The following is a 24966-nucleotide window of genomic DNA, read 5'->3' on the forward strand; positions in this document are numbered from 1 at the left end:
ATTCATCGCTGATTCAGACCTGGATCAAATTAAACTGTTTAGTGTGAATCCAGCCTTTTTTTTTACATGAGTGCTGATGCATTGGCATGACTGCAAACCAAAAAGTATAGTTAAAAGGAAATTCATATTATTTTGCGCTTCATGTCAAGTCAATTCAGCTTTTATTTTCATAAAAAAATGTGTGTAGGTGTGGAAGTTAAATTGTGGTTCTCTTACAGATCCTGGAGGTAATTTTACATCAAACTATTTTAAATGTTAATGTTGATCCTGTCGACTTTCTTAATTCATGTTTCTGGTCTTATTTTGAAAGATTAATTCCAAAGAAAATTACATGACATTCACCAATGTTAGTTTTTTATCTATTTATGTATTACTAAGGCTGGCATAGACTAGTAGAGTAGTCGACTACCTCAACCGCGTGTCTTTCTTAACACTATTTTTACAATCCATATAAGAAATGTAATTGTTGCAAACATTGGGCTGTCAATTAATAAACACTTGTTGACACAAACAATAATTTTTTATGTCTTTTTTTTTTTAACAGTAACATAAACCACGAGTACTCAAGTAGTTAACAAGTAACCGACTAGCAGAAATCAGTAGTTATTAGAAGACAAACATTGGTGCATGTTTTCCCATTTTCTTTTAAGATTCTTTTTAGGCAGAAGTTCTATCATACATTTTGTCTGGATTTAACTATTTGCTCTAAAATACTTTTGCTTATGATAGTAAAATGTGTTGCGAGCTTGCGACACAATATATGGAAATCGCGAGATAATATTACAACTCCAGAACAGAACATGGGCTTGGTGACAGTATGGGATCAGTGTATTCAGAGAGAAATATACATTTTGGTTCAGATAAAGTGATGTGGTATTGTGGAATGGATGTTTGCGGTGTATAAAAGTTTAGTATTCTGTAAGGATATTCAGAATATTCAAGTTCAGACAATAGCTAAATAAATAAAGTAGTTATAAATATTATAATTTATCCTGTTTTAGTAAACAGTTAGTTAGCTTCGCAGTTCTCACATTCTCAAAGACAGAAAGTTTTCTTGTACTTTTCACAATAATTAACCATCATTTTCTTTTTTCCCCTCAATACCCTGTAGAAAATGTGCATGCCAAAAAGTCAGCTGCACCACGCAATGATAGTGTTCAGGAAACTTGTGTTTGCGAGCTTGAGGAACTGCTCTAGCCAATTATCCGTTGAAATTAGTTATTTTCTCTCTTTTTTCCTACCGTCTCCAAACTATTCAGTTGTTTTGCATTTTACTGGCCTCAAAAATCAACATTGATCCTGCCTCGTATTTTAGTCACATGTATCCTTGTTTACTTTCCTTTCTGTTCTCCTGCCTAAATAACCGTCGACAAGGGGATATTTTCGCTGTCTGTGGCAGATAAAAACAAGCCACACCAAAAGAGCGGCACGCTTAGAAAATGTAGTTTTCACACTTCCAGCTCACACAACCGATAAGGAAATCTGCTAACAGTGGATGATAGGACGCTACTCAACGCTCAGCCTCAGACAGCTGGCTATGGGGGTTAATTAGGCCCTGACGTCCGCGCACGAGAGAGAAGAAGAGAGCGCAAAAGCGAGCGCTGAGAGGAGAGAGGAATGTTTCAATCAGTTTAATGGACTTAAAGTAGGCGTCTGCCTCTGGCTCTTTTTTGCAGGAAAAGTCATTTGCCTCTTCATAGTCCTCAAAGGACTCCATATGGCTACGGCCCTGACAAAACAGATTTGCTTTGAAAGGCTCACCGTGAGGGTGGTGTGAGACAGTGCTGAGTGTAATCTGCAGTGGAAAACGGAGTGATAACAGCTTGGAGGACTGGTTTAGTCTGGCTAGCAGCTTGTCTCGGATGGACAGCCATGTATAGAGAGCTTTTATGTCGTATTTTCAATGTAAGCACGTTGTGATCCAGCCGCACCGTAAGCAAGTGAAAATTGCGACAGAGTGGCGGCGAGATGGGTTTTGAGTATTCGGGTTCGAAAATAATACTTATTTTCACATCAGACAGCCTTGAAATGGGAAAAGATTGGAAAGGATAAGTTGCTTTTAACCGAGCCGGCGCTGCAAGGGTCGGTTTCCATTCTCAGGCTGGTTATGTTAAACTTGTTAAAACTAATGACTCCCCAATTTCTTATATACCTGTGAAAGAGAGAGGCTGCCGACCAGCATGCGTCTAATGAAAGGAGGAATTTTGAGCTTCAGTGGTTTAAGTCGAAAAGCAATTACAGCATTGAATTAGTTTTCAAATTAAAAAGCAATTGAAAAGGCCCAGGGGTTAACTGTTTCCTGCATGGTCATCTCTCTCACTTTTACACATAAAGAGCATTTAATCCCGTTACAGAATGGCACTCATTGAAAATTAAAGGCGACAGAGTTGACATGCAACTCTTTTGTCTTCTTCATCCCTCCGCATGTGCTCGCTCACTCTGGTTGTTCAAAAATTGATGTAGCCCTATCAGAAGAGGGCTTAATTGTTTTTCTTCTCCCTTCGCTCATTTCTTCCTTTTCCTCTTTCTCATGGGGCGTAGTGACAGATTCTGCTCTGAAACTTAATGAACTTTGAAATAGAACTCTCAGCCACAATTATCCCCTCGTAGGTGTGTTGTCACAAAATGATGACACTATCTCCGCACAATTACAGCTGGGCTGGAGAAACCTGCGAACGCGTGAGGTCTCGCGCAGCGCTAAACTTGTGGCCGCTCCCCTCGGACTGGCTTTCTGGGTCGGCGGGGCCATTAATATTAAATGACAGAAGTGACGGGAACACAGGAGCGACAGAATGACATTAACACGGAATGACAGGGTGACATTTTGCCCACGTCGCAAGGAGGTTTATCCTCTGTTTCCTCTATTTGGAGGCCCCTAATTGCTCACTCACATTTGAGATGGTGTGAGACAAGCTCTCAGAAATCGATAAACATGTTTTGGGGACTAAAGGCCAGACGGACCCCCAGCCGCATCATCCGGCACCTGACGCCTCACACTCATTTCACAAACACATTTCACACTGCTGATTGCTGTTTTTAAACATGCGACTTAGAACAAATAGAGGCAAGAGAAGAGGCTTTTAAAGTTGGCACAGATTTTTAGTTTGTTTTTGTTTTAGTCGTTTAGCCAAGGCATAATTATTCATTTTAAACTGTGCCACTCTGACTGCAATGGCATATAATCAAACAATGAGAATGACATTTTAGTTGATGATTATGCCAAAATAATGAAAATGTGTGTCAAAACAAAATGTCTAAACATTTTTTTAAAATGTAGAGACAAATTTGAACAAAAGAAATCATGATGTAGTGTGTGTGTTGTGGCAACAACATATATTGATGATTTATGATTTCCACATAACATATCAAGTTCACCTAAAAAATTTAATATAGAAAGAAAATTATATATATATATATATATATATATATATATATATATATATATATATATATTATATATATATTTATGAACATTACCATATAATTAATAATTTATACATTTGCGTAATGTATTTAATTTATCATCATTAATTTACTCATCATTATTAATTTAACATTTTAAATTAAGACGAGTATTTTATATTTAAATAAATATTAAACATAAGTTGTACATTTATAATGTGTTTAATTATATGATTATCATTTACGTATCATTATTAATTTAACATTTTAAATTGAATTAAATATTGAGTATTTCATATTTAAATAAATACTAAACATAAGTTTTACTATGTAGTACTAAAGTAAATAAACTCAATATAAATATAGTATTAGTATAAATTTTTTCATATATAAATATTTTTGCTGACAGGTACATTTGTTTAATTGTCCATATTGTTTCTTGTTTGTCTCGTCTTCATTGTTGACAAAAATACAAGTCATCAAAAAAGTCCTTTAAATTGGAAATGGGGGGGGGTGGGGGGGCTTCAAATAATAACAAATAAGCCTATTGAAAAAACCTTCAAATAATAAAACCTTCAACGGACATTTTTATCAGTAATTTTGTTTCGAGTTTGACACTGCCCTCACAGGACTGATTGATAACGAATGTGATGGAGGTGAGAGAGGCAGACGGACCCTCATTAACCGAGCAGATTTTGTATGGAGAGCAGAATCAGGGATGATGAAGAAGAGACAGCTTAGGTGAGAAAGACCGCGTAATCAGATGTGACGTTTGGACATTGCTCTGACACCGGGAGCAGCACACAAATTTTTTAATCACCGATCAAATAGCCACCGCTTGTGCGTGTTTTTTCTTAGCGACTCAGACAAAGAAGCACAGCTGCTTTGTGACAGAAACTGAGCGATTATGCATGCGCTAGTGTTTTGATTCACGCTTGTTTACCTCTCTTCCTCTGCAGGTACTTCTGTAATGCAGGTTACGGCCTTTGACGCCGACGACAGCACCACGGCGAACGGGCTGGTGCACTATCGCATCCTGAGCCAGACGCCTCACATCCCCATTCCTAACATGTTTACCATTAACGGAGCCACAGGAGAGATCAGCACCATCGCTTCAGGCATCGACAGAGAGGTTAGTCTCATCTTTTGACGTACATGTAAAAGCAAGAATGCTTCCAAGAACCCGCTTACCGCTGATTAGTGTGTAATGGGTTTGGCGCTCTCACCTGGTAATGGATTTGAGTGTACGAGTGTGCGTGTTTACATACCATTCCAAGATTGTTTGTCTTGGCCTCACTTTTTTGCCATCATTCTGACAAAATGACTTCTCAGCTATGGTGTGTCTGAGCATACTTGGTGTGGATTGTCCCTAGTCTCCTGTGAACAACATTCTGAAGAGACACTCTTGCGCTATTACAAACAGTGCTTTTAGAATCAACTTAATGATCAGCCTGTCCTTCGAGCTGTCTGTGACCTTTTCAAGTTGAAGAGCAGCTATCTGCCCACCCAGAACACCCCATCAGAGCAGGACAACAGCTACAGCTTCGATGACTTGGATGCTGAAAATGCTGCAATTATCGTGGCTGAATTTCAGTTGGTATACTGTCCTATGTAGTATGCTGGGTAAGAATCAGTGCGTTCCAAATCATTGTCTATTAGCATACCGTGGTAAAGGTATTTCGAAATGACTGCATGCTTTCGGGGCTTATATCACACACAACCCCATGCGTTATGAAAAATTAAGTGGTTTTACTGTGCTGTAAATATTGCAGAGTGGGAAGTGGCACGTTAAAGGGATAGTTAATTAAAAAATGAAAAATCTGACATACTCATCCTTATGTCGTTTCAAACCTATATGGCTGTCTTTCTTTTGTGAAACACAAAAAAACACAAAAAAATTTAAATTGCGCATTGAAAATCCACTCAATGGAAACACGTCAATTTTGCAAAAACTCCCATTTATCGCAAAAAAGTTTTTACGCTCACATGAGGTGTTTTTTTTAGGCAATTCGAAAAATAAATATTTCGCGAAACTGCAATGGATACAGTTTTTGCGCATTTACAGTCACCTGACTTAGAAGGCGTGGTGTGTTCGAACAGAATACGAGACGAGTTGATTATTAAATTCATAAAAGACAAAAGAATTACAGGAATACAGGATTCTAAACCTCAAAGAAATGCCACAATCACGACCTCGGAACAGAATGTGCCGCTCACAGTATAAGGGTCTTTCCTTGCCATTAATGCTTGGATAACACGCCTACGTCTCCTTCCGTTAATAATAATAATGTCTAGTGCGGTGGCTGTGATATTAACCTACCAACGTCCGTTGCCATGATTTTTCAAATGACTTATCGCGAGAGGAAAAAATGACTGTTTAGTCGCATAACATCGGTTAATGGAAGCGCCGTCATTTCGCAATAGTTTTGTATCGATATTTAGAAAAAATGGCAAAAGTTTTGCGCAAATCTGTAATGTAATCTGAAACGTGGCTAGTGACAGTCAGTGGGTTCTAACCCAGCTAACAGGAAATGTTCTCAGAACTTCAGCTAACATTCTGGCAAGGTTCTCTCAAAGTTATATGCATGAACCAACATTCCTCCAGTAACATTAATATAACGCTATTTCAAAGGTATCTGTTCTTTAATAATGTTCTCAAAATGGAAGCACAAAAACATAATTTTTACATCACTCATGGAACATTTTTTCTTGTTTTAGTTAAAAAAATTTATGCTACTTGTTTTAGAAAGTTCAAAGAACAATTAAAGTCCCCCTGTGGTGAAAATCAAGCTTTAATGTGTATATGTCTATGTGGCGTTTTTTAATAAGCTTAAAGACAAACCATGTGTAAATTTGTAAGTCAACACCATTGCTGAGAATTTACTCTTTAAAACTGCAGTGAACCAAAGACAGTCTCATAAATTCGGTTTGAAATCGCTGGTGTTTCTGACGTTACAAACCATTCATGTCAACGTGTGATCATCAACAAGTGGATCTCTGAGCTGGTGTGAGTGAGTGGAGACGGGGGCTAATTTGCATATTCATAGAACGTCGTATACTAAATGAGGCAAGGGTGTAGAGTTACATTCACGCTATTTTAAGGCTAGTCCAAAAAAAATTCAAGGAAAAAAAAGTTTAAATATGTAATTTTGTTGATCAAAGTTGAGTTTTAAAGGGATAAAATTATTGATGACAGAGGAACTTTGAAAGTAACATTCACACAATGTTTGCAAAATTATAAAATGGAATATTCACACAACCAAGACAAAACGTTTCTAAAACATTTATAAAAAACTGGATGTTTTGAATTTTCAGAGAACATTCTGAAATTACGTTTTCATAACTTAATGAGAACACTAGCAGAAGTTCTTAGAACATATTTGTTAGCTGAGAATGTAGTGGGTCCATAGGATGACTTAAAAGTATTAAATTAAGACATTATTAGTAATATATTAAATTAATATAATTTAAATCTAAATTAAAATTATAAAAATAAACACATAAAATCAAGATGTAAACTGACATGATATTTATTTTTTATGTTCCCTCAATAACTATTGTTTTTACTTCAGAACATTCAATTCTATATTACAGAATATAAAACTTCTGGAATCACAAAATAAATTGTATATATTAAACTAATTAACCATATTAAATCATTCAATATTTCAATAAAAAAAATATTTTAAAACTACTTTTATTATCCTCAAAATGTATCTCGGCACGTGGCATTATTTCATACTGATTTAAAAGTATTTGCTTGATTCCCCTGATAGTGCGTATGGAAATTGGGATTCAGTCTCTGTTTCATTTCTGCGTTTTCTAGCTTGTCCTCTGTTGCACAACAGAGTTATGTACATGCTCTCGAGTCTTGTTATACTTATTATTTCCAGCCCCTCCTAGAATTAATTCAGCTAATCACTGGAGTCTTCTTAGTGTGTCTGCTTTAGAATGCAGTTGACTTCATTTTCAATACATGCATACACTCACATACCCACACAAATGAACTCTGTGGGTCATGGGAACAGCTTTCCCATAACTCATCTGAGTCTCAGAGCCTGACCCTTCCCACCAGACGTGTCCCCCACCTTAACCTCTTCATTAATCCCTCTCTCTATCTTGCACACGCACACTCTCTCTAACAAACACAAGCGCACACACAGTTGTGTGCTCCTCCTTAACCTCCCTCTGCTCCACTAATGAGCAGGGTCATTCAGAGGTCCATTCAATTTATCCCAGAATGCTTAAGCGGACCTGCGGGGAAGTCTTTCAACTTCCCCTTTATCTCTCCTTCCTACGTGATCCCTTGCTTTCTCGCCACAGATTCTAGTCTCATTCTCATTTGCGTCATATTCAAATATTCAAACATTTCTTGTTGTAGTAACTGGAGACCGCTTTCTCAGAAGTATTAATTATATGACAAATAGTGCTGTTTGTCAAGTATAATTGATGATGATGTGTATCAAGTGTAGCTATTATTAATTACACTTTACTGCCAGGACTATTTGCTATATAAATACTTTTATTTTATAATAGGAATAGTAACCGCAACAATAGTAATAAGAATGATTATTATTATTATTGCTTCTGTTGTTGTTGTTATCAGTTACACTTTACTGGCAAAATTATTTGTTAGAAAATTAATACTTCCATTTTATAATAGTCATAATAATAACAATAGGCATTATTATTATCATCATCATCAGCATCATCATCATCATCATCATTATGAGATTAGCCATTATCAGATACACTTTAGTGCCAGTAAAGTAGATTAGGAAACTTGGGGAAAAGATGCGTTTTAGGAAGCTAAAGACTTTCTGACAATTCTGAAAGGGATCAAAAATATTCCTTTATCATAATGGTGCTTGATGGTACTGAGACCCCAAGAAGACCAGTCATGAAAAACTGGATCAGGACATGATGGTAGCAAAGATAAATGGTTCACTATATGGAAGCCAGAGCTGATGGTCTGATTAACCCAAAATGCTTCCTAAATTGAACCCATATTTTAAGAGTATTGGCCACTACTAAACTACCTGAGACATTTTTACTATTTATAGGAAGCTGAGAGTAAATCATCGAATGAAGGGAGAATTTTGAGGCTGACAATTCCATTCGGGCACAAACAGGATGTTCGGGAACTCTTGAGGAGTCGCTCCAATACAAAAGCTTATTGATATTAGTAGTAGTAGTTTTTTTAGTAGTTGATGTTAATTTTGAACATGTAAAAACAAAAACAAAAATATATATACATATACATATATATACACATACATATATATATATACACATACACATTTATAAAACAAAAAATATATATATACAGACATGCATACATATACAAACTTAAAATCAAAATAGCAGCTAAATAAGGTCATGTACTTCTCATCACAATCTTCCAAAATTATTGTAAGTAATTCAAATTAGAAGTTCCCATGTTCAAAAAGGAGCAGGAAGAAGTTCATAACAAACTTTTCAAGTCCTACCCCCTTTCTCTATGTCTATCCTTTAGTTACATACAAAACAATTTGTTTCTTCTTTAGTTCTTTTATACATACATCTTTTCATACATCATATATCTACCTACAGTTCACATAAACCCATGCATTCACATAAATACAGATGTATAGATACAAACATACACCCGCATTTAAATGTTTTCCCCTTTTCTTTTCTACTTTCATTTCCGTATATCTTATTCATTTCCCTCTATCTATAGCAGATCAAATAATAACACCTCCATACTAAACTTAATTTGTAGACCAATGAACCAATATACAATACTTTCACCTCGAGTCCTTTTCGTATCTATTTAATATATTCAGTTTAAATAGTCTTTTAAATTTACTTATTGTTGTACATGATTTCATCTCTTCATTGCAACTGTTCCATACATTAACTCCTTTGGTTGTGATACAGTGATATTTAGAATTTGTTCTTATACATTGCTTTTTAAATACAAATTTTCCTCTTAAGTGATGTTTGCTCTCTCTCATCTGAAACAACCCTTGAATACTGTTCGATAGCTCTTGATTATTTATTTTGTACATGATTTGTGCAGTTTTGAAGTCGACAATATCTCTAAATTTTAGTGCTTTTAATTTAATAAACAGTGGAGTAGTTGGTGCTCTATAAGTGGTTTTATTTATAATTCTTAAGGCTCTCTTTTGAAGGATAAATATAGGTTCAGTGTTGGTTTTGTAAGTGTTTCCCCATACTTCCAAACAGTAAGTAATGTATGGCAGTATGAAGGTACAATACAACGTATACAATGTTTGTTGATTTAATAGATAACTGGTTTTATATAATATAGCAATTGATTTGGCTATTTTGGCCTTTATATAGTGTATATGTGGCTTCCAACATAATTTTTCATCAATTATTACTCCCAGAAATTTAAGTTCTTTTACTCTTTCTATTTCAATACCATTTATCATAAGTTTTTTATTTAAGGTTGTGTCACGATTACCAAAAATTATAAATTTAGTTTTACTTAAGTTCAGTGTTAGCTTGTTTGCATCAAACCAGCTCTTCATCTTTTTTAATTCATTTTCCACTGTATCCAAGAGTTGTTCCAGATTTCCCCCAGAGCAAATTAAATTAGTATCATCAGCAAATAAAATGGTTTTCAGTATTTTTGACACCTCCCATATATTATTTATATACAAATTAAACAACAATGGACCCAGCACTGACCCCTGGGGGACCCCACAGGTGATTTTCTTCATCTTCGAATTATGGTTTTGCAATTCAACATATTGTTGTCGATTATGTAAGTAGCTATTTAACCAAGAAAGTGCAGTCCCCCTAATTCCATATTTGTGTAATTTCATAATCAAAAAATTGTGGTCTACTGTATCAAATGCCTTCTTAAGATCCAAGAATATCCCCACTCCATATTTTTTTTGTTCTATTGCTGTTGTTATTTCTTCCATAAATTGAATAAGTGCATGTGAAGTTGTCCGATTAGCCCTGAAACCATATTGCTGATCACACAATATATTATTAGGGATATTACAGGCCCAGTAATACTGTTGACAATTTGGTAAAGCGAGGCACCGTTTGGACTTTGGGAGTTCGAGAACCCGTGCACATTTGCCACCCCACAAAAAGAGTGAGTTGTCTGATTTAGAGTGACAAAAAATGACTTGTTAATGAGAATGTGTATATGCTGAAAGAAATATAAACATATTGGCAAAATTGTCATTTTAACTAAGTTAATATGACCAATTAGCGATGTTGGAAGAGAGGACCGTCTCTCTATATCTACCTTATAAACATCAATTAAAACAACCAATTAAATTTTTTTTTCTCTAAATGTAGCTGTGACTGACTTAGTGATACATACTCCTAGATATCTGAATCCTTCCTGAGCCCACATAAAGGGGAAAGGATGTCAGGAAAGCGTCTCAGCTGCTAAATTTATAGGGAACAATTCGCTCTTTTGAAGATTCAATTTGTAACCAGAGAATTTGCCAAATGATTCATAAATCATGAGGATTGGCGGTGACGATGAAATGAGGTTTGCTATATATAAAAGAAGGATGTCTGCATGAAAGGACAGTTTATAAGAGGTTACTTTTAATAATAATAATAATTCAAACAGTTGTTGTTGTATTGTTATTAAATAACCTAGTGAACATTAGTGGCTTGTATCAAATCACTGTTGGTGGAGTTTTATTGAAATAAGCTTTTTCCCCTTGCTTAAGGGGTTTTTGCACTACAGTTCTATTACAGCCGTCATCTTTATTCCTTTGGCATCTTGTTTCACTTGGCGCATAAAGTTCTCTACCCTTCATGCCACGTTAGATGACGTTTGCTGTCATCTCAAGATTTGCTATTTTCTGTCTGACAAGTTATCATAAGTCTATACCTGGAGCAGTGACTCCTGCTAATCCGATGACTAAGACAGACTGAGAAGGTCTCTTCAGGAGCATGAATGTGGGTCGTGGTGCTTTCTGCCGGCAGGTAATCTGTCCTCCTCTCAGGACCAGAGAACGACCCTCATTAATCTAACGCTCTCTTCCACCTGTGCTCTCTAATTAGAACTAGGACAGTCTTATGTGTTTACAAAGCCACATCGCAAATGGGAACATTTGGAAGATTTTCAGCATCACATTCTCTGTCAGTGAAGACGTCGTTGGACGAGACTGAAAGGAACAGTTCACCCAAAAATGGATATTCTGTCATTATTCACTCACCCTCATGTCGTTCCAAACCCACATAACTTTTCCTTCCATGAAACACAAAAGATGGTGTTGTTGGACAGAATGTCCAAGCTTCTGTTTTCCATTCAATGATGGCGAATGGTGATTTATACTGACAAGCTCCAAAAAAGACGAAAAAAGTAAAAGCATTCTCAAAATTTGCAATTTTCACAAATGTAAATGATCACTAGAGGCTTGGAACAACATAATAGTTGAGTAATACCAAAAGGGTCTGAGTAAATGATGACAGCGTTTAGTATTTGTGAGAACTATCGCATTGAGTACTTGTGTGAGTTATACAGTAAATACCGTTCAAAACTTTTATTCAGCAAAGATGCATTAAAATTGATCAAAAGTGGCAGTAAAGACATTGTTAATGTTACAAAAGATTTCTATTTCAAACAAATGCTGTTCTTTTGAACTTTATATTCATCACAGTATCCTGCAAAAAAAAAAAAATGGTTTCTTGAGTCGGAAATCATCATAATAGAATGATATCTGAAGGATCATGTGACACTGAAGACTGAATTAGCTTTTTTAAATATATTGAATTAGAAAACGGTTATTTTAAATTATAATAATATTTAACAATAGTAATGTTCGGTATTTGTTTTTTCAAAACATCTTTTGTCCCTTACTTTTTGGTTGTGTTGTGAGCATATGCAGCACATGTTGCAAACTGATGAAGATGCTTTCTTAAAAACATAAGAAGTTTTCTTCAGTCGCAGCACGTCGGCCGTAGAGGAAAAAACGCGTCAAAGATTATGGAAAGCAATAATATTGTTAAATAGACTGAGGAATTGCTGTTTGTATGTCCACTTAGTGTTTAGATTAGTGGTCTTACATGAATATGCTCCCCCATTTCAATGTTGTACACAACAGGCGGCGCATGGGAGATGGGTAGCTGTCTACACACACATATACCCATCCTAACATTTACCTCTCTCCATTTCCATCTGTCTCCTTCACACACACTTTTTCTCATCAGGAGCGCAATCCTCCTCCATCAGTACCTGTAGACTAATTGGAATATTTATGCAGTAATTAGTGGGTTGAAGAAGCCTGGTGCAGTCGCTTGCAATGGTGGGAGTTCACATTCACTTTAATGTCACACACATCTGATAAGGTCTGAATACCAATTACCCTCTCACACCGAGACCCCATCACCTCTACACACCTCTTAACCTGCTCGCCATCACCTGTCTGATTACAGCAGCTAACAAGCAGCCCCTCTCCACGTCTTTCTGCACACCGTGCCTTTTACTGCAACTGTCATCTTGTCTTATGCCCCTCATGGCAAATATGTCCATCTTATGCACTTTACAAGCAGCCTGGCCCGTTTCTGTCTCTTTTCTCTTTAATAGCATGAATCTATAATATCACACAGGAATTAAATGGAATTGGTTGTGTGTATTTTAATGGGTTTGGGAAAGGCATAATTCTGCAGACAGAAGTTAAAATGAATCATTTATTCACCCTCATGACCTTCCAAACCCTTATGGCTTATTTCCCTCTGTGGAACACAAAAGGAGAAGTTTGGAAGAATCTTCATGCTCATTTCTATACAATGAAGGTGGGACTGTCAAGCTGCAATAGGACAAAAAGCATTCGCCAAAATAAAAGTTTAATGCTTTAATGTTTGAAAATGAACAGTGTACGACAGCCATAAATATTGGTATTGTAATTTTACCGTTGTGCTCTTTTTATTTATTTAATCTTTTACAATAATAATGTTTCTTATTTTGTTTTAATATTTTTTTCTTTATTATTAATAATAATAATAATAATGGTCACATTTTAGATTAGAGTTCCAGTTCTCACTATTAACTAACTATGACTTTTACCTAAAAAGTTATATATTCCTATTTATTGCTTATTAATAGTTAGTGAGGTAGTTAAGTTTAGGAATTGGGCAGGATTAAGGAATGTTGGATATAGTCATGCAAATTAAAGCATAAATATGTGCTTTATAAGTACTAATAAACAGAAAATATCCTAGTAATATGCATAATATGCTAACAAGCAACTAGTTAATAGTGAGGATTGGACTATAAACTAACATGTTACCATAATTATTATTATGAAAGTACTATTATTATTATTGTTAATATATTCATGTTTATTATTATTGGTCATTTTGATATAATTATTTATAATTTCTTCTGAAGTCATATGATTGCTTTGTGTGAGGAATAAGACTGAAATTAAAGTAAATTGCTTGGAAAAGAGGCCAATATATCTACTTATTTTTTATTATTAGCATTAGCCGATACGTTTTTCTGTTTTGCCAATAAGGACTTTTATTGTTTACCATAAAAGAAAATCTATATAAGCTGACCACTAGAAAAGAGCAGCTTGGACAATCTGTTATAAACCTCTTCTTTTGTGTTCCACAAAAGACAGAAAGTCATACAATTTAAGACATGAGGATGAGTCATGATGGACGTGAGTGATGGAATTTGAATTTATACCTGAACTATCCCTTTAAATCCCATGGTGCAATTTAACTTAATGTAGCGCAAATGTTCTTTTCATTTCTCAGATGTCATGATGTATCACAATGTTTGGTCACGGATTTGAATCACATAAAACCAAAGCGCTTAAATGTTCTGCTGTGTGTGTGTTGTGTGTTGTGTGTGTGGTGTGGTGTGTGGTGTGTGGTGTGTGGTGTGTGTGTGTGTGTGTGTGTGTGTGTGTGTGTGTGTGTGTGTGTGTGTGTGTGTGTGTGTGTGTGTGTGTGTGTGTGTGTGTGTGTGTGTGTGTTAAAAGCCCTGCATGTCTGTCTCAGCAGCTCTGTGAATCTGTTCGAGCCAGATTGTCCAGGCTGTTGCTTTTCATTACCTGTCTCTTGTCTCTGCCAGAGGCCATGTGGTCTGTGTGCGTGTGTGTGTGTGTGTGTGTGTGTGGGTGCTTGCCTAGTTGTGTCAGGTCTGGGTTAAAACGTGTCCACTCTGCCTCGCCTGATTAGGGAATCGATCAGTGTGAAGTGTGTGTGTGTCCCAGTCATTCCCAGATGATCCAAAGCTTCCTGTATGTGGGAGATGAGGAGAATCATAACTTCTGGTTGCACTCTCTCCACTTTCATCTCCTCCACCGTCGCTTTCCTCCTCACCTTCCCCTTATCACCTCTCCGCTTCCCTTCTCTCCCGAGGGAGCGAGTGATGTGTCGGGGAGAGGTGAGGTCAGGGCCCGTTGGGCTGTGAAATGCTCCTCATGACGGTCGACTCAAGCGTGTGAGAGTCTGTATGGATGAAACTCGTCTCTCGTTGGATCTACTCTCAAGTCGCCAAGATTCTGCCAGCTGTCCTGAGGTGTAATCGCTTTACATTCTCTTCAGGACTGGAAATGTGTTTAAGCTGGTCTCTTGGTGTCACGTTCCCATCCCCGCAGCCGGCTCTGTATGAAAAGTGTGCGAGATTAATTACACACTGATTTGTTTCTCTTGTTCTCTGCAGAGCATAACCAGAGGAGACAGTATTGATATTTCATTATGGTGTTAATAAAGGTCAGCCGCTATTGAGCTCTCATTAATAGAGCCGAACTGGGCGATATTAACGAGAAGACGCAGGTTTTAATGACTCTCAGTGTGTCTGCGGCACTCTGCAGTTCTTTAAGTGCTTTAAAACAGTGAGCCAGTCCCTGACCTGTCTCTTAAATACAACTACCTGAGGGAGAGAGAAATATGAATGGATAGACAGAAGGATAGAATGAAAGACTCAGCTTAAACCTGTCCTGTCAGTCAGTTATTATAAAGTTTTTGTATGAAGTTTCCCATTAAGGAAACTGGTTTCAAGACAGGCTTCCAGGCATCACACAGCCACATCAAATGAGCTAGAACAAATTCAAATGAGCACTAAAGATAACCAAATGAATATGTATTGACTACATTGAATATTTCATAGTAGAAATGGTATCAGAACATGAAAAAATGGATATTTATGAATCGATGTACCTTTTTTTCTACGTTGAAGCTTCTACCAACAGCTGAATCATATGCAGAGGATTGTGGGATATCGTAGACAGAGAAAGACACATGCTATGCTGCCTTCACCAGACAAAATTATGGCATCTTAGTAGACAGGATGCTACTCAAACATTGATGTCTTGATGCCTTCCTTCTTCCTAATACTGCCTGCAAATTTATTTTTTTATTTTTTTAAATAATAAGGCATCATAACTAAAATGGAACCTCCTAGGTGACCGATTTGGAATGCTCTACATAGGCACCCACTCATGTGTCATAAAAAATATCGATCAATAATGCTTTTTTATGGATAATACTTTATATATACATTACCTTTTCAAAAATGTGGTTTAGTTAAAAAAAACTCCAGTGCTGCATTAAATTTATCAGAAGTGACAATGAGGACATTTATAATGTTACAAAATATTCTTTTGAACTTTCTATTCATCAAATAACCCTTAAATATATATATAATGGTTACCCAAAAAAAAAGAGACAAGAGACATAATTCAAAAACATGAAAAAGTCATATCTTGGGAGACAATATCTTAAAGATATTTTAGAAGGCAACATAATGATGCTGCCTATAGGCAGTGCTATGCTGGAACGTAGAGAAGGCATTTCCCCGCAATGTTTAGTTCTGATCAAATGTATGTCCCATGTTCAGTCATCTCCTAAAACAAAAGGAAGCTAAACCCATCAGGATCTCCAAGGTCTTGTGAGGGTATCCATTGCTTTACAGCAGCAGTCAGACACCTCCCTCCAAGACACCCGTCCCCCAGACCGGTCTCAGTGGGACACTGACTCGTCCTTGACTCCCCCTACTTCCTGTCTGCAACAACAGAAGGCTTTCGGCCAACCGGATTAAATTCGGCTAGAGCTGAAAGAGGCAGAGGAGAGGCTTTGGCTCAGGCTCAGCTCTCTGCCTCCTCCCAGTGTGGACGAACTGGAGTCAGATTCACCCGAGCATGGACAGGGGCACAGTTTCAGATCTGTGCCCAAAGGAATGTTGGCCATGCAACAACAAACACTTCGATGTGTGTGTGTGCGCTCGCATGTTTCTACCCATCTGTTGCCCTCGCAACCCCTGCTTTTCATCCGTGGTTACAAATACTGTAGGCTGGTTCATGTCCGTTGATGAAGAGTTGTTTTCGCGCACTGATTATCTGTGTGCGTATGCGTGTGGGTGTGTATCTTTCCATAAATACAAAGTATAAAAGCAGAACAAAGCTCACAGTAGCCTCTTGTCCTAATTAACAGAAAAGCCTGCAGACAAGCAGACAGACAGTCAGACAGACAGACAGACGTATCCCCAGACAAACACAAAGAGCTGCCATTCCCCAAATATACAGTCTCAAAGTCTTTGTAAGATGGCTTTGTTCAGGCTTAGATGCCAAACTTCTAGACCAGAGATGCCCAAGCCCGCGAGCCAAAGTTGGCCCGTGATGACCTTTGATTTGGCCCGCCATGCCTTGAGAGGAGAAATATAGCCGAGGAAAAAAAAAACATGTCATTGAAGTAGACTTGTGCCAGCATACGGTGATACTTTTTATCGCTGAAATTAAAATGCACAGTATTGTTACTTTATGGGCTGTTTAACGGCAATTGTGTCCCCCGTCTGACTGAGAACGAGAGTTTAAACAAAACCCGTAATGAGAAGCATGTTTGAAGGCGGACCGCTTACGACTATAGGGGTCTGAGTCTGATGATGAAAGTGCATTATGGAATTTAATAATCTTTTATGTGTATTATTAAGGGCGTCTCCGCGGCCACAACAAACGCAGAGAATGTGAGGTTGAGGAAGCAAATGCACACTTTAAATTAAGAAAAATCATGCTGCTAAGTTTAATTTCTACATTGTTATCCATAAATGTTGTATTTGTTGTGATGTATTATGCATATGCGGGAATATTCTGAGGATATACACTGTGCTGTAACTTGCTTTTTGTTCATTATATGTAAGAGATAATGTACAATCAGAAACAAAATAAACCCTGACAAGGTGCAACAATATTACAGTGATGATAATACTGAACTGATGTGTTTTTTCAATGCAATCAATAAATGAAAGTAAGATGGCACTAGTGCATTTGTATGAATCAAGATAAAACATATTCAGGTACAACAGTGAATAAATGCTGTGATTGACCAATCAGAATAATTTATTATAGAGAGCCATGTAACAAACGCAATTTAGTTGTTCATTTAATTATCAAGACATATGCTTAATTTAAAGATGGTTATTGTTATTTTAATAATAACATACTTAATTTATATTTTAATCAGTAAATGTTCTGTCACATGAAATGCAAATCTACTTTTCATATTTACATATTATAAATCATAATTTATTTGTGGATTAATTCAAGATTCTTTTCATATTATTTTTTTTTATAATGTCAGTGGGTGCTTAAAAAGTTACTAAAACATAATTTAAATTTAATTTAACAGTTTGTATAATGAAACTGTTACTTTTTGCCCAAATACCTTGATCAAGTTTAATTTTTGGCCTATTTAAAAAAGTATTTATTTAAATGAAGCTGAAATAAAATATAATTAGACGAAAAGCGTATATAATTAATCAGAATTTAGAATGTTTCCTTTGCAGCTAATTGAAATAAAATAAGTTAAAGTACTATAATTACAAAAAACTAAAACTGTAATTAAAAAATAAACTAAAGCTAAATGTAAATATAAAGAACTAATAAAAAAAGACAAAAGCACATAACAAAACATATATGAGAATAAAAGCAAATTATAGTTACAGTATAGTGTACTACTATACCATTACCATTTCATTTAGGACTATTGTATGTATCATTCTACCTTAGGATTACCATATCATTTCTGTACAGTCGTTTCCAGAATTGAAACGTGTTATCAGTAAAAAGGAAAGAATCAAAAAACTTGTTCATTAATAAACATCATAAACTAGATTTTTTTCCCCCTTATTGTTTTAATTCTAAAAATGCATAAAATCTTTGTATCTGCAGTCCTCATTTACCTGTGTGTGTTCAGTTGATTGAAATGGACATGTTCTGTGTTGTTTCAGAAAGTGCCTCAGTACACCATCATCGTGCAGGCCACCGATATGGAGGGCAGCCTGAACTTTGGCCTGTCCAACACCGCCACGGCCCTCATTAGCATTTCTGACATCAACGACAACCCGCCAGAGCTGGATGCTAAAATGGTGAGTATCCTACAATTTAAACAGAGAGCATTTACATACCATATAATGTGTTCCAAGCCCTTGTGAGCTGCCTATATAACTCATCATATGTGTACTATATACACAAAGACTCTTCCAGAAGGCTGGAATTAAAAATGATGATTATAAATAAACCTGTATTTCATTCATTACTGAAAAGTGTCCATTAAAAATACTTTTAAAAAATACAGGTGAATATGGTAAAAACTTAGATATGGATATCACCATACCCCAGTTGATTACATCAATAATTGCATTTCTTTGCATTTTAAGTTTTCTGAAACGTTATGGTTAAACATGCAGATACATTGAATTTCTTATTAAATCACTGATTTGCGTACATTTCCAGAACAGAAATCTGAACAGTGAATAAAGCCAGGTTCAAAATTCTTGTTGACATATTAGTCAAAGGTTTTACAGAGGGGATGTGTTATATCTCTTTTTATCCATAAAGAAAAAAAAAAGAACAAAAAGAAAAGAAAATTGTCAACAGACAGAAATTTTTTTTAATTCACCATGTTTTAGGATTGAAATCTTGTATAAGAATCTGACAAATGTAAATAAACACCTCTGTAAAAGCCTTAAAATATAGATATTAATAAAAAACAATGCATTGGTCAGATTTTATGCATATTAGAGTATCATTCTACTAACATCAAATTCTATAGAAAACATTTACAAATGAGAGCCAGTTCCCCCTTCGTCTTTTTTTTTTTTTTTTTTTGCATGGCACTGACAGTTGCTGCTTATGTGTTCCAAATCATGAAGTTATGAGGTGCCATGATGATTAGAATGCAGCCTTGTTAGAGGAGGTTTTGGAACAGAGCTGTAGTCTGCCTGTTTGGACGCATCCACTTCTCATTACCCCGATTTCTGAATTCTAACAGTGTCTTGATACTCATTTAATTCACACAATACTGTCTGACAGCTGGAGAAACCTACTGGAGCTGTGAAAGAAAGAGAGATTCAAGAGCAAAGAATTCTGGGAGGTGATGAGGGAAGAGATGGAGTGAAATGGAGGGTGTAGGGAAAGAGAGGGATGTGATCTCTCTCTCTCTCTCTCTCTCTCTCTCTCTCTCTCCCTCCTGTCCTCATGCCAACCCTGCCCCTTAGGTGACTGTAGTTCCTCTTCAGGCATCTGGCTTCAATCCCCCCTCAGCCACTCATTTTTTTTCTCTCTTTTCTCCTTCTCTACATCCTCCATCTCCTGTTTTCTTTATCTCTGTATCTCTACACCTCTCTTCCCACATTTACCAGTGTTTGTTTCTGTCAGCATTCATCTCTCTCTCCTTCCTTCTCCGCTTAACCATTTATCTCCTTCCCTCGATCCTTCTCTCTGGCTTTCGTTGTCTATCTCTCTCTCCGTTTCCATTTATTTCCTGCTATCTGCCATCCCTCTTTTATCGCTCTCTCGCAGCGCTCATCTCTGGTGCCCTTGCGTTCTCTCTCTCATTAAGTAATATCCCCAGGCCTCCGCCTCAGCGTCTGATGCTGAAGCATTCTGAATTATTTTGCACATTTTTTTCTACCTGTAATATTTATTTGAAGGCCAAACGATACTTAGTGAATCAGTGTGACATCTATCATCTGGCATCAGACGATCTTGCTGTTCATTTTAATTGGTGTCATTTTATTCTTAAATGTTGTTTTTGAGGACTAGATGTTTGTGGACAGGTCTCTCCGCCCATGTCAAGCGTTTGGCTGCTGTTGTTGGTGGGTTTGAGATGTGATGTGCTGACAGGGGTAGAGACTGCCTATTGCTTATGGCCGCAAGCAATCACAGGGTCAAGGTCAAAGGTTTTTCTCAGGGTCACAACCCATCGCCCCTTGCCTGAGCTTGAGCTGATGCGACTCAGACGAATGTTTCCTTTGTTAAATGGATAGTTCGCCCACAAATAAAAATGCTGTCATTATTTAGTCACCCTCATGTCATTCTAAAACCATAAGACTTTCATTCATCTTCGAAAGGAATGAACGTATTGTTTAATGAAACCCGAGAGATTTCTGTCCCTGCACTGAAAGTCTTTCAAGCTTCAAAGCTTAAAGATATTGTTAAAGTAAATCAAATGAATCGAGCAGTTTACAGAGAAGTTACAATCGTGAATCGTGTAAATCCAAGAAAAAAATATATATTTTGGGGGTGGTGGGTGCTGGTAACTGTATGCGTAATAATAATAATTATTATTTTAACCTTCTGGGGACTAAGCCCTTTTTGGTCCGTTTTCTCTATTTTTACATTTGGGCTTATAAACCATGTATGTAATGGAGATGGGTATGTGTTTGGTCCCATGTGTTTGGTATCTATGGATTCAGAAGACCCTAGGCTACCATAAGCATGCATGTAATGTGTTTATAAAGGAAGTATGAGTGAAAAATGTACAATAAACTAGAGAATTTCAAAAACGAAAATTTTATTTTTGTAATTTACTACTGAAAATCACACCTCACACAACAATAGCGAACAGTTTTTGAACAAAAAAAAAATATTCAAACCCTTTGCTTGACAGACATTTGCAATTGTTTGCGCTCTGTAATATTCCGCTTCGTTCGCTCTGTCTCCTTCTCCACTCGACGCTGTTTGTACATAGCTGTCCCTTACTATGGTACCCTTGCAAGACTACAGAGTCCTCTGATTAGCTAGAATACATATTAATAATAATAATAATTAATAATAATATTGACAATTCAGAATTGCGAGATATAAACTCGCAATTGCGAGTTATAAAGTCCGAATTGTGAGATAGAAACTCGCAACTGAGAAAAAAGTTCTATAATTCCTCAGAATTATACTTTATAACTCAAAATTGCGAGTTTATATCTCGCAATTCTGACTATTGTGATCTAATATCACGTAGTTCTGAGAAAAAAAATCTTAATTGTGAGGAAAAAAAAGTTTGATTTGTGAGATAAAAAGTCGCAATTACCTTTTATATTGTTTTATTCAGTTGCGGAAACAAGCTTCCATACTTTATACCCCTTTAAGTCCAAGAAGTTCAAAACTTGTTTGATTGACAATTATTTTTTAGAAAGAGGATAATACCAAATGTAGCAAACTTTAAAGTTGTTTAATGAGGGTTCACAGCAAACAGCTTCAGATAGCTGCTGGTTTCAAGTAACGTGAAGAGAGATCACACAATCACACATTTTTAAGGGTGCAGACAGCTTAGTTAATCGCAGATTTAAAATAGAGTCTAGCAACGCTTACGGTCCAGACTGAGATGGAGAGTTGGGAGGGAGAGACGCAGGACAGACCTCCATCCATCTTTTCTTGACACCTCCCCTAAGTAATACACACCAAGAATCTCTCATCCGTGCATTAGACTCTGTCTGAATGAACAGTGAAGGGAAAACAGAGCGAAATTGAAAGCAAGACTAAAATCAAATGAACTCATTGCTCATCCACCCACTTGATTACTCTTGATACTTTCTGAAATTGTCAAGTTTCGAAAGTTTTTTTTTTTCTTCTCCGCGCAGGCTTGAGCTCTATAGCGTCCACGTCCTTGTCCATTGCGGTGTCCATAATTATACAGTGCAGCTGAAGCACAACTCCGGCGGTCGGGTTGTCTTGTCTTAGCTCGATGCGTATGACAGGTCCTAACAGAGCAAGTTGCGTATGACAGGTCCTAACAGAGCAAGTTAACCCAGATGACACCAGCAATTAAGTCCCACACTCAGCACATGCTCTCGCTCCCAATAACAAACACTTGTGTCACATATCACTGAGCCGAGAGAAAATTACCCACAACTGGTTTACGACAGGCTCGCACGACCTGACACTTGTGAGGGTTTGTTGATTCAGTCAGCGGTTTGTGAGAGACTTGCTGAATCTGTTTTTTAGTGTGAAATAGTACACTGGGAAGAAAGAGAAAGAGCAAAACTATCAAACACCTTGACAGTGGAGGGTAGACAGCAAATTGATTTCCTTGTGTCTGAAATTCATTGAAATCCTTTCAGAGTTAAACGCAGACAAACATTGTATTCAAATGAAGCTTTAAAGCTGAGAATATTTACATCGGAATCAACTTCTGCACTTTATGGCTTCGGGCCGTGGAATTGGCCTTGTGCTTCTTCCAATTGCGTGTTTGCGACAGACAAAGCAGAACTCTAAAGCACATACTCACCATCTTTCAAGCAGAATTCATAAGTTATGTGCTAGAACAAATTTGTTTTGTTTTTCATCCATCCTATCTCTCTCTCTCTCTCTCATTCACCCACACAGACTGAGTATGGTAGAAATGTTCTGTGATTATTTGCATTTGACAGAGGCATGAAGCAGTATACATCTAGCTGTAGGAGACCCTCACGAACGTAAGCAAGCTAATTAAGCGAAATTGCTTGAGGGGGTGTAAACCTAGCAGATATATCGCTTCCAATTTGAAGACAGCCGGATGTTTTATTCATGTAAAAACCACATGAATATGGAAAGAGCCGTCGGTTCTCGAGAGTAAAGCAAAATAGTACTGCATTTTAAGTACTTAAGTACGCATTTATGCGTACAACTGATCACTCACTGTTTTGAAGCACCACAATGACTGAAATGACAATTATGATGATGATGATGAAGGTGGTAGTGGTGGTTTACAAGAAGATGATGAAGACAGTGGACCTGAGAGTTCTTCGCCACATGAAACAACATAAATATACCACAGGCTTTATAGTCCTTGTGAGGCATTAATGTTTATGTTCTGTGATGGTATGGTATCTATTTTCCTTAGGACGCCATAAAATCACGTCTCTGTAGTCATGTTTTTCATCATAGCTCAGTGTAGAGGTTTTTGTTTCTCTCTAGTCTCTATTTTTATTTTTATATAGTCTCTAAATCTCACCTCAGATCCTAATACTGTATTTTTTCTTGATAAATTTTTTGCTGAATCCTATAAATTAAAAGTTTTTTTTTGTTTTGTTTTTACACAAGTAACACTTCTGTTTTGTATATCAATATTTATTTTTGTATCAATATGTCTGTGTCTTAGTACAACTCAGCAAAATGTGCTCTAGGGCTTTTGTAATACAAATTTATTTAAATAAGTATAAATAAATAAAAATATTCCACAAACCAAATCACTATTTTTTTTAAGACAGCTGTTTACAAAAATTCTAATGCAAACTTTTGACTGAAGTGAGATAAAAAAAAAAAAGAATATTGGACAAGTCTGTCATTAAATATGGATAGTGTTACTAGTAATGAATATCTTTAAATCTTCCAACGAGCTTGCCTGACTTGAAATGCACTGAATATTGATGAAAGACGTCTATCCATTATTCTAATTAATTTCTGTCACTTGTCAACATCAAACTACTGCATCTAATATGAAGATGGTCCTACTTTTTTAATGAATTATTTCTTTACATATATTTAAAGATAATGTTGCTCAAATGTTGCCCTTGGTTCTAAAACACCAGGGGTGGGGGGTGGGGTTAGGGAAATCTAGTTGCCTATCCTCTAAATTTCTTCCCACTCAACTTCCCACCAACGTAATCCACAAATCATAAACAATTATCACATTCCTTCCCTCTTCTTTGCAACATGGCTCCACACACACACACACACACACGCAATTTCAAACTCTTGAAAATGATTGAACTAGCCTCCAGAGGATTTTTTTTTTTTATCAAACTGGAAGCAGCAGCCTATAGAGAAAGCGGACTCTGATTTTGCACAGATCAATCAGTCACTCAATCATGTCGTCTACTGTCCTGTCCTCTACTGGTCTCTTGCACCCCGTCCTGGAAGGGACACAGCACATTTGTTTGATCTGAACAGAGTGTATTTCTGCTTATCAGTAAATGCAGCTGTGCATCCCAGACAGCGTGCAGCCGGAGAGGCGGGACGGCCCTGTGATGTTTTCATCACAACCGCCAGTAGATATTACTCGCTCTGTCGCTGTCTCTCTATCATTCTCTCCTTTCTACGATTTGAACTAATAAACCATGAAAATAAACAACCATCTTTTTTTTTTCTTTTTTTCAAGTATCTGAAACGTCTTTGCCAGTGGTAAGGGAGTTGCTATTAATGTAGCACTGATATTAATTTAAATATTTTTCTGAAATTTAAAAACATTTGATGAGCTACTTTTAGTCGCATTTATAATCGAGCAAACTCAGGAAATAATCAGACATACTCTCCTAACATTCTAAACATTCTAAGAATTCAGTTAAACCGTTCCTGTTCCAGTGTGGTT

At 36.6% G+C, this 24966-nt stretch overlaps 1 protein-coding gene across 2 annotated transcripts in view; it reads left to right on the forward strand.

Moving 5' to 3' along the window:
- The window catches only part of cdh4 (cadherin 4, type 1, R-cadherin (retinal)), a 231056-nt gene that overhangs the window by 189900 nt on the left and 16190 nt on the right, over nt 1-24966 (forward strand). For both annotated transcript variants that reach the window (XM_079597007.1, XM_079597008.1), the window contains 2 exons: nt 4362-4534; nt 18629-18766. In XM_079597007.1, coding sequence (XP_079453133.1) covers nt 4362-4534; nt 18629-18766 — 311 coding nt within the window. The remainder of the gene's footprint in view (nt 1-4361; nt 4535-18628; nt 18767-24966) is intronic.

Source organism: Phoxinus phoxinus (assembly GCF_949152265.1).
Source record: "Phoxinus phoxinus genome assembly, chromosome: 22".
NCBI lineage: Eukaryota > Metazoa > Chordata > Actinopteri > Cypriniformes > Leuciscidae > Phoxinus > Phoxinus phoxinus.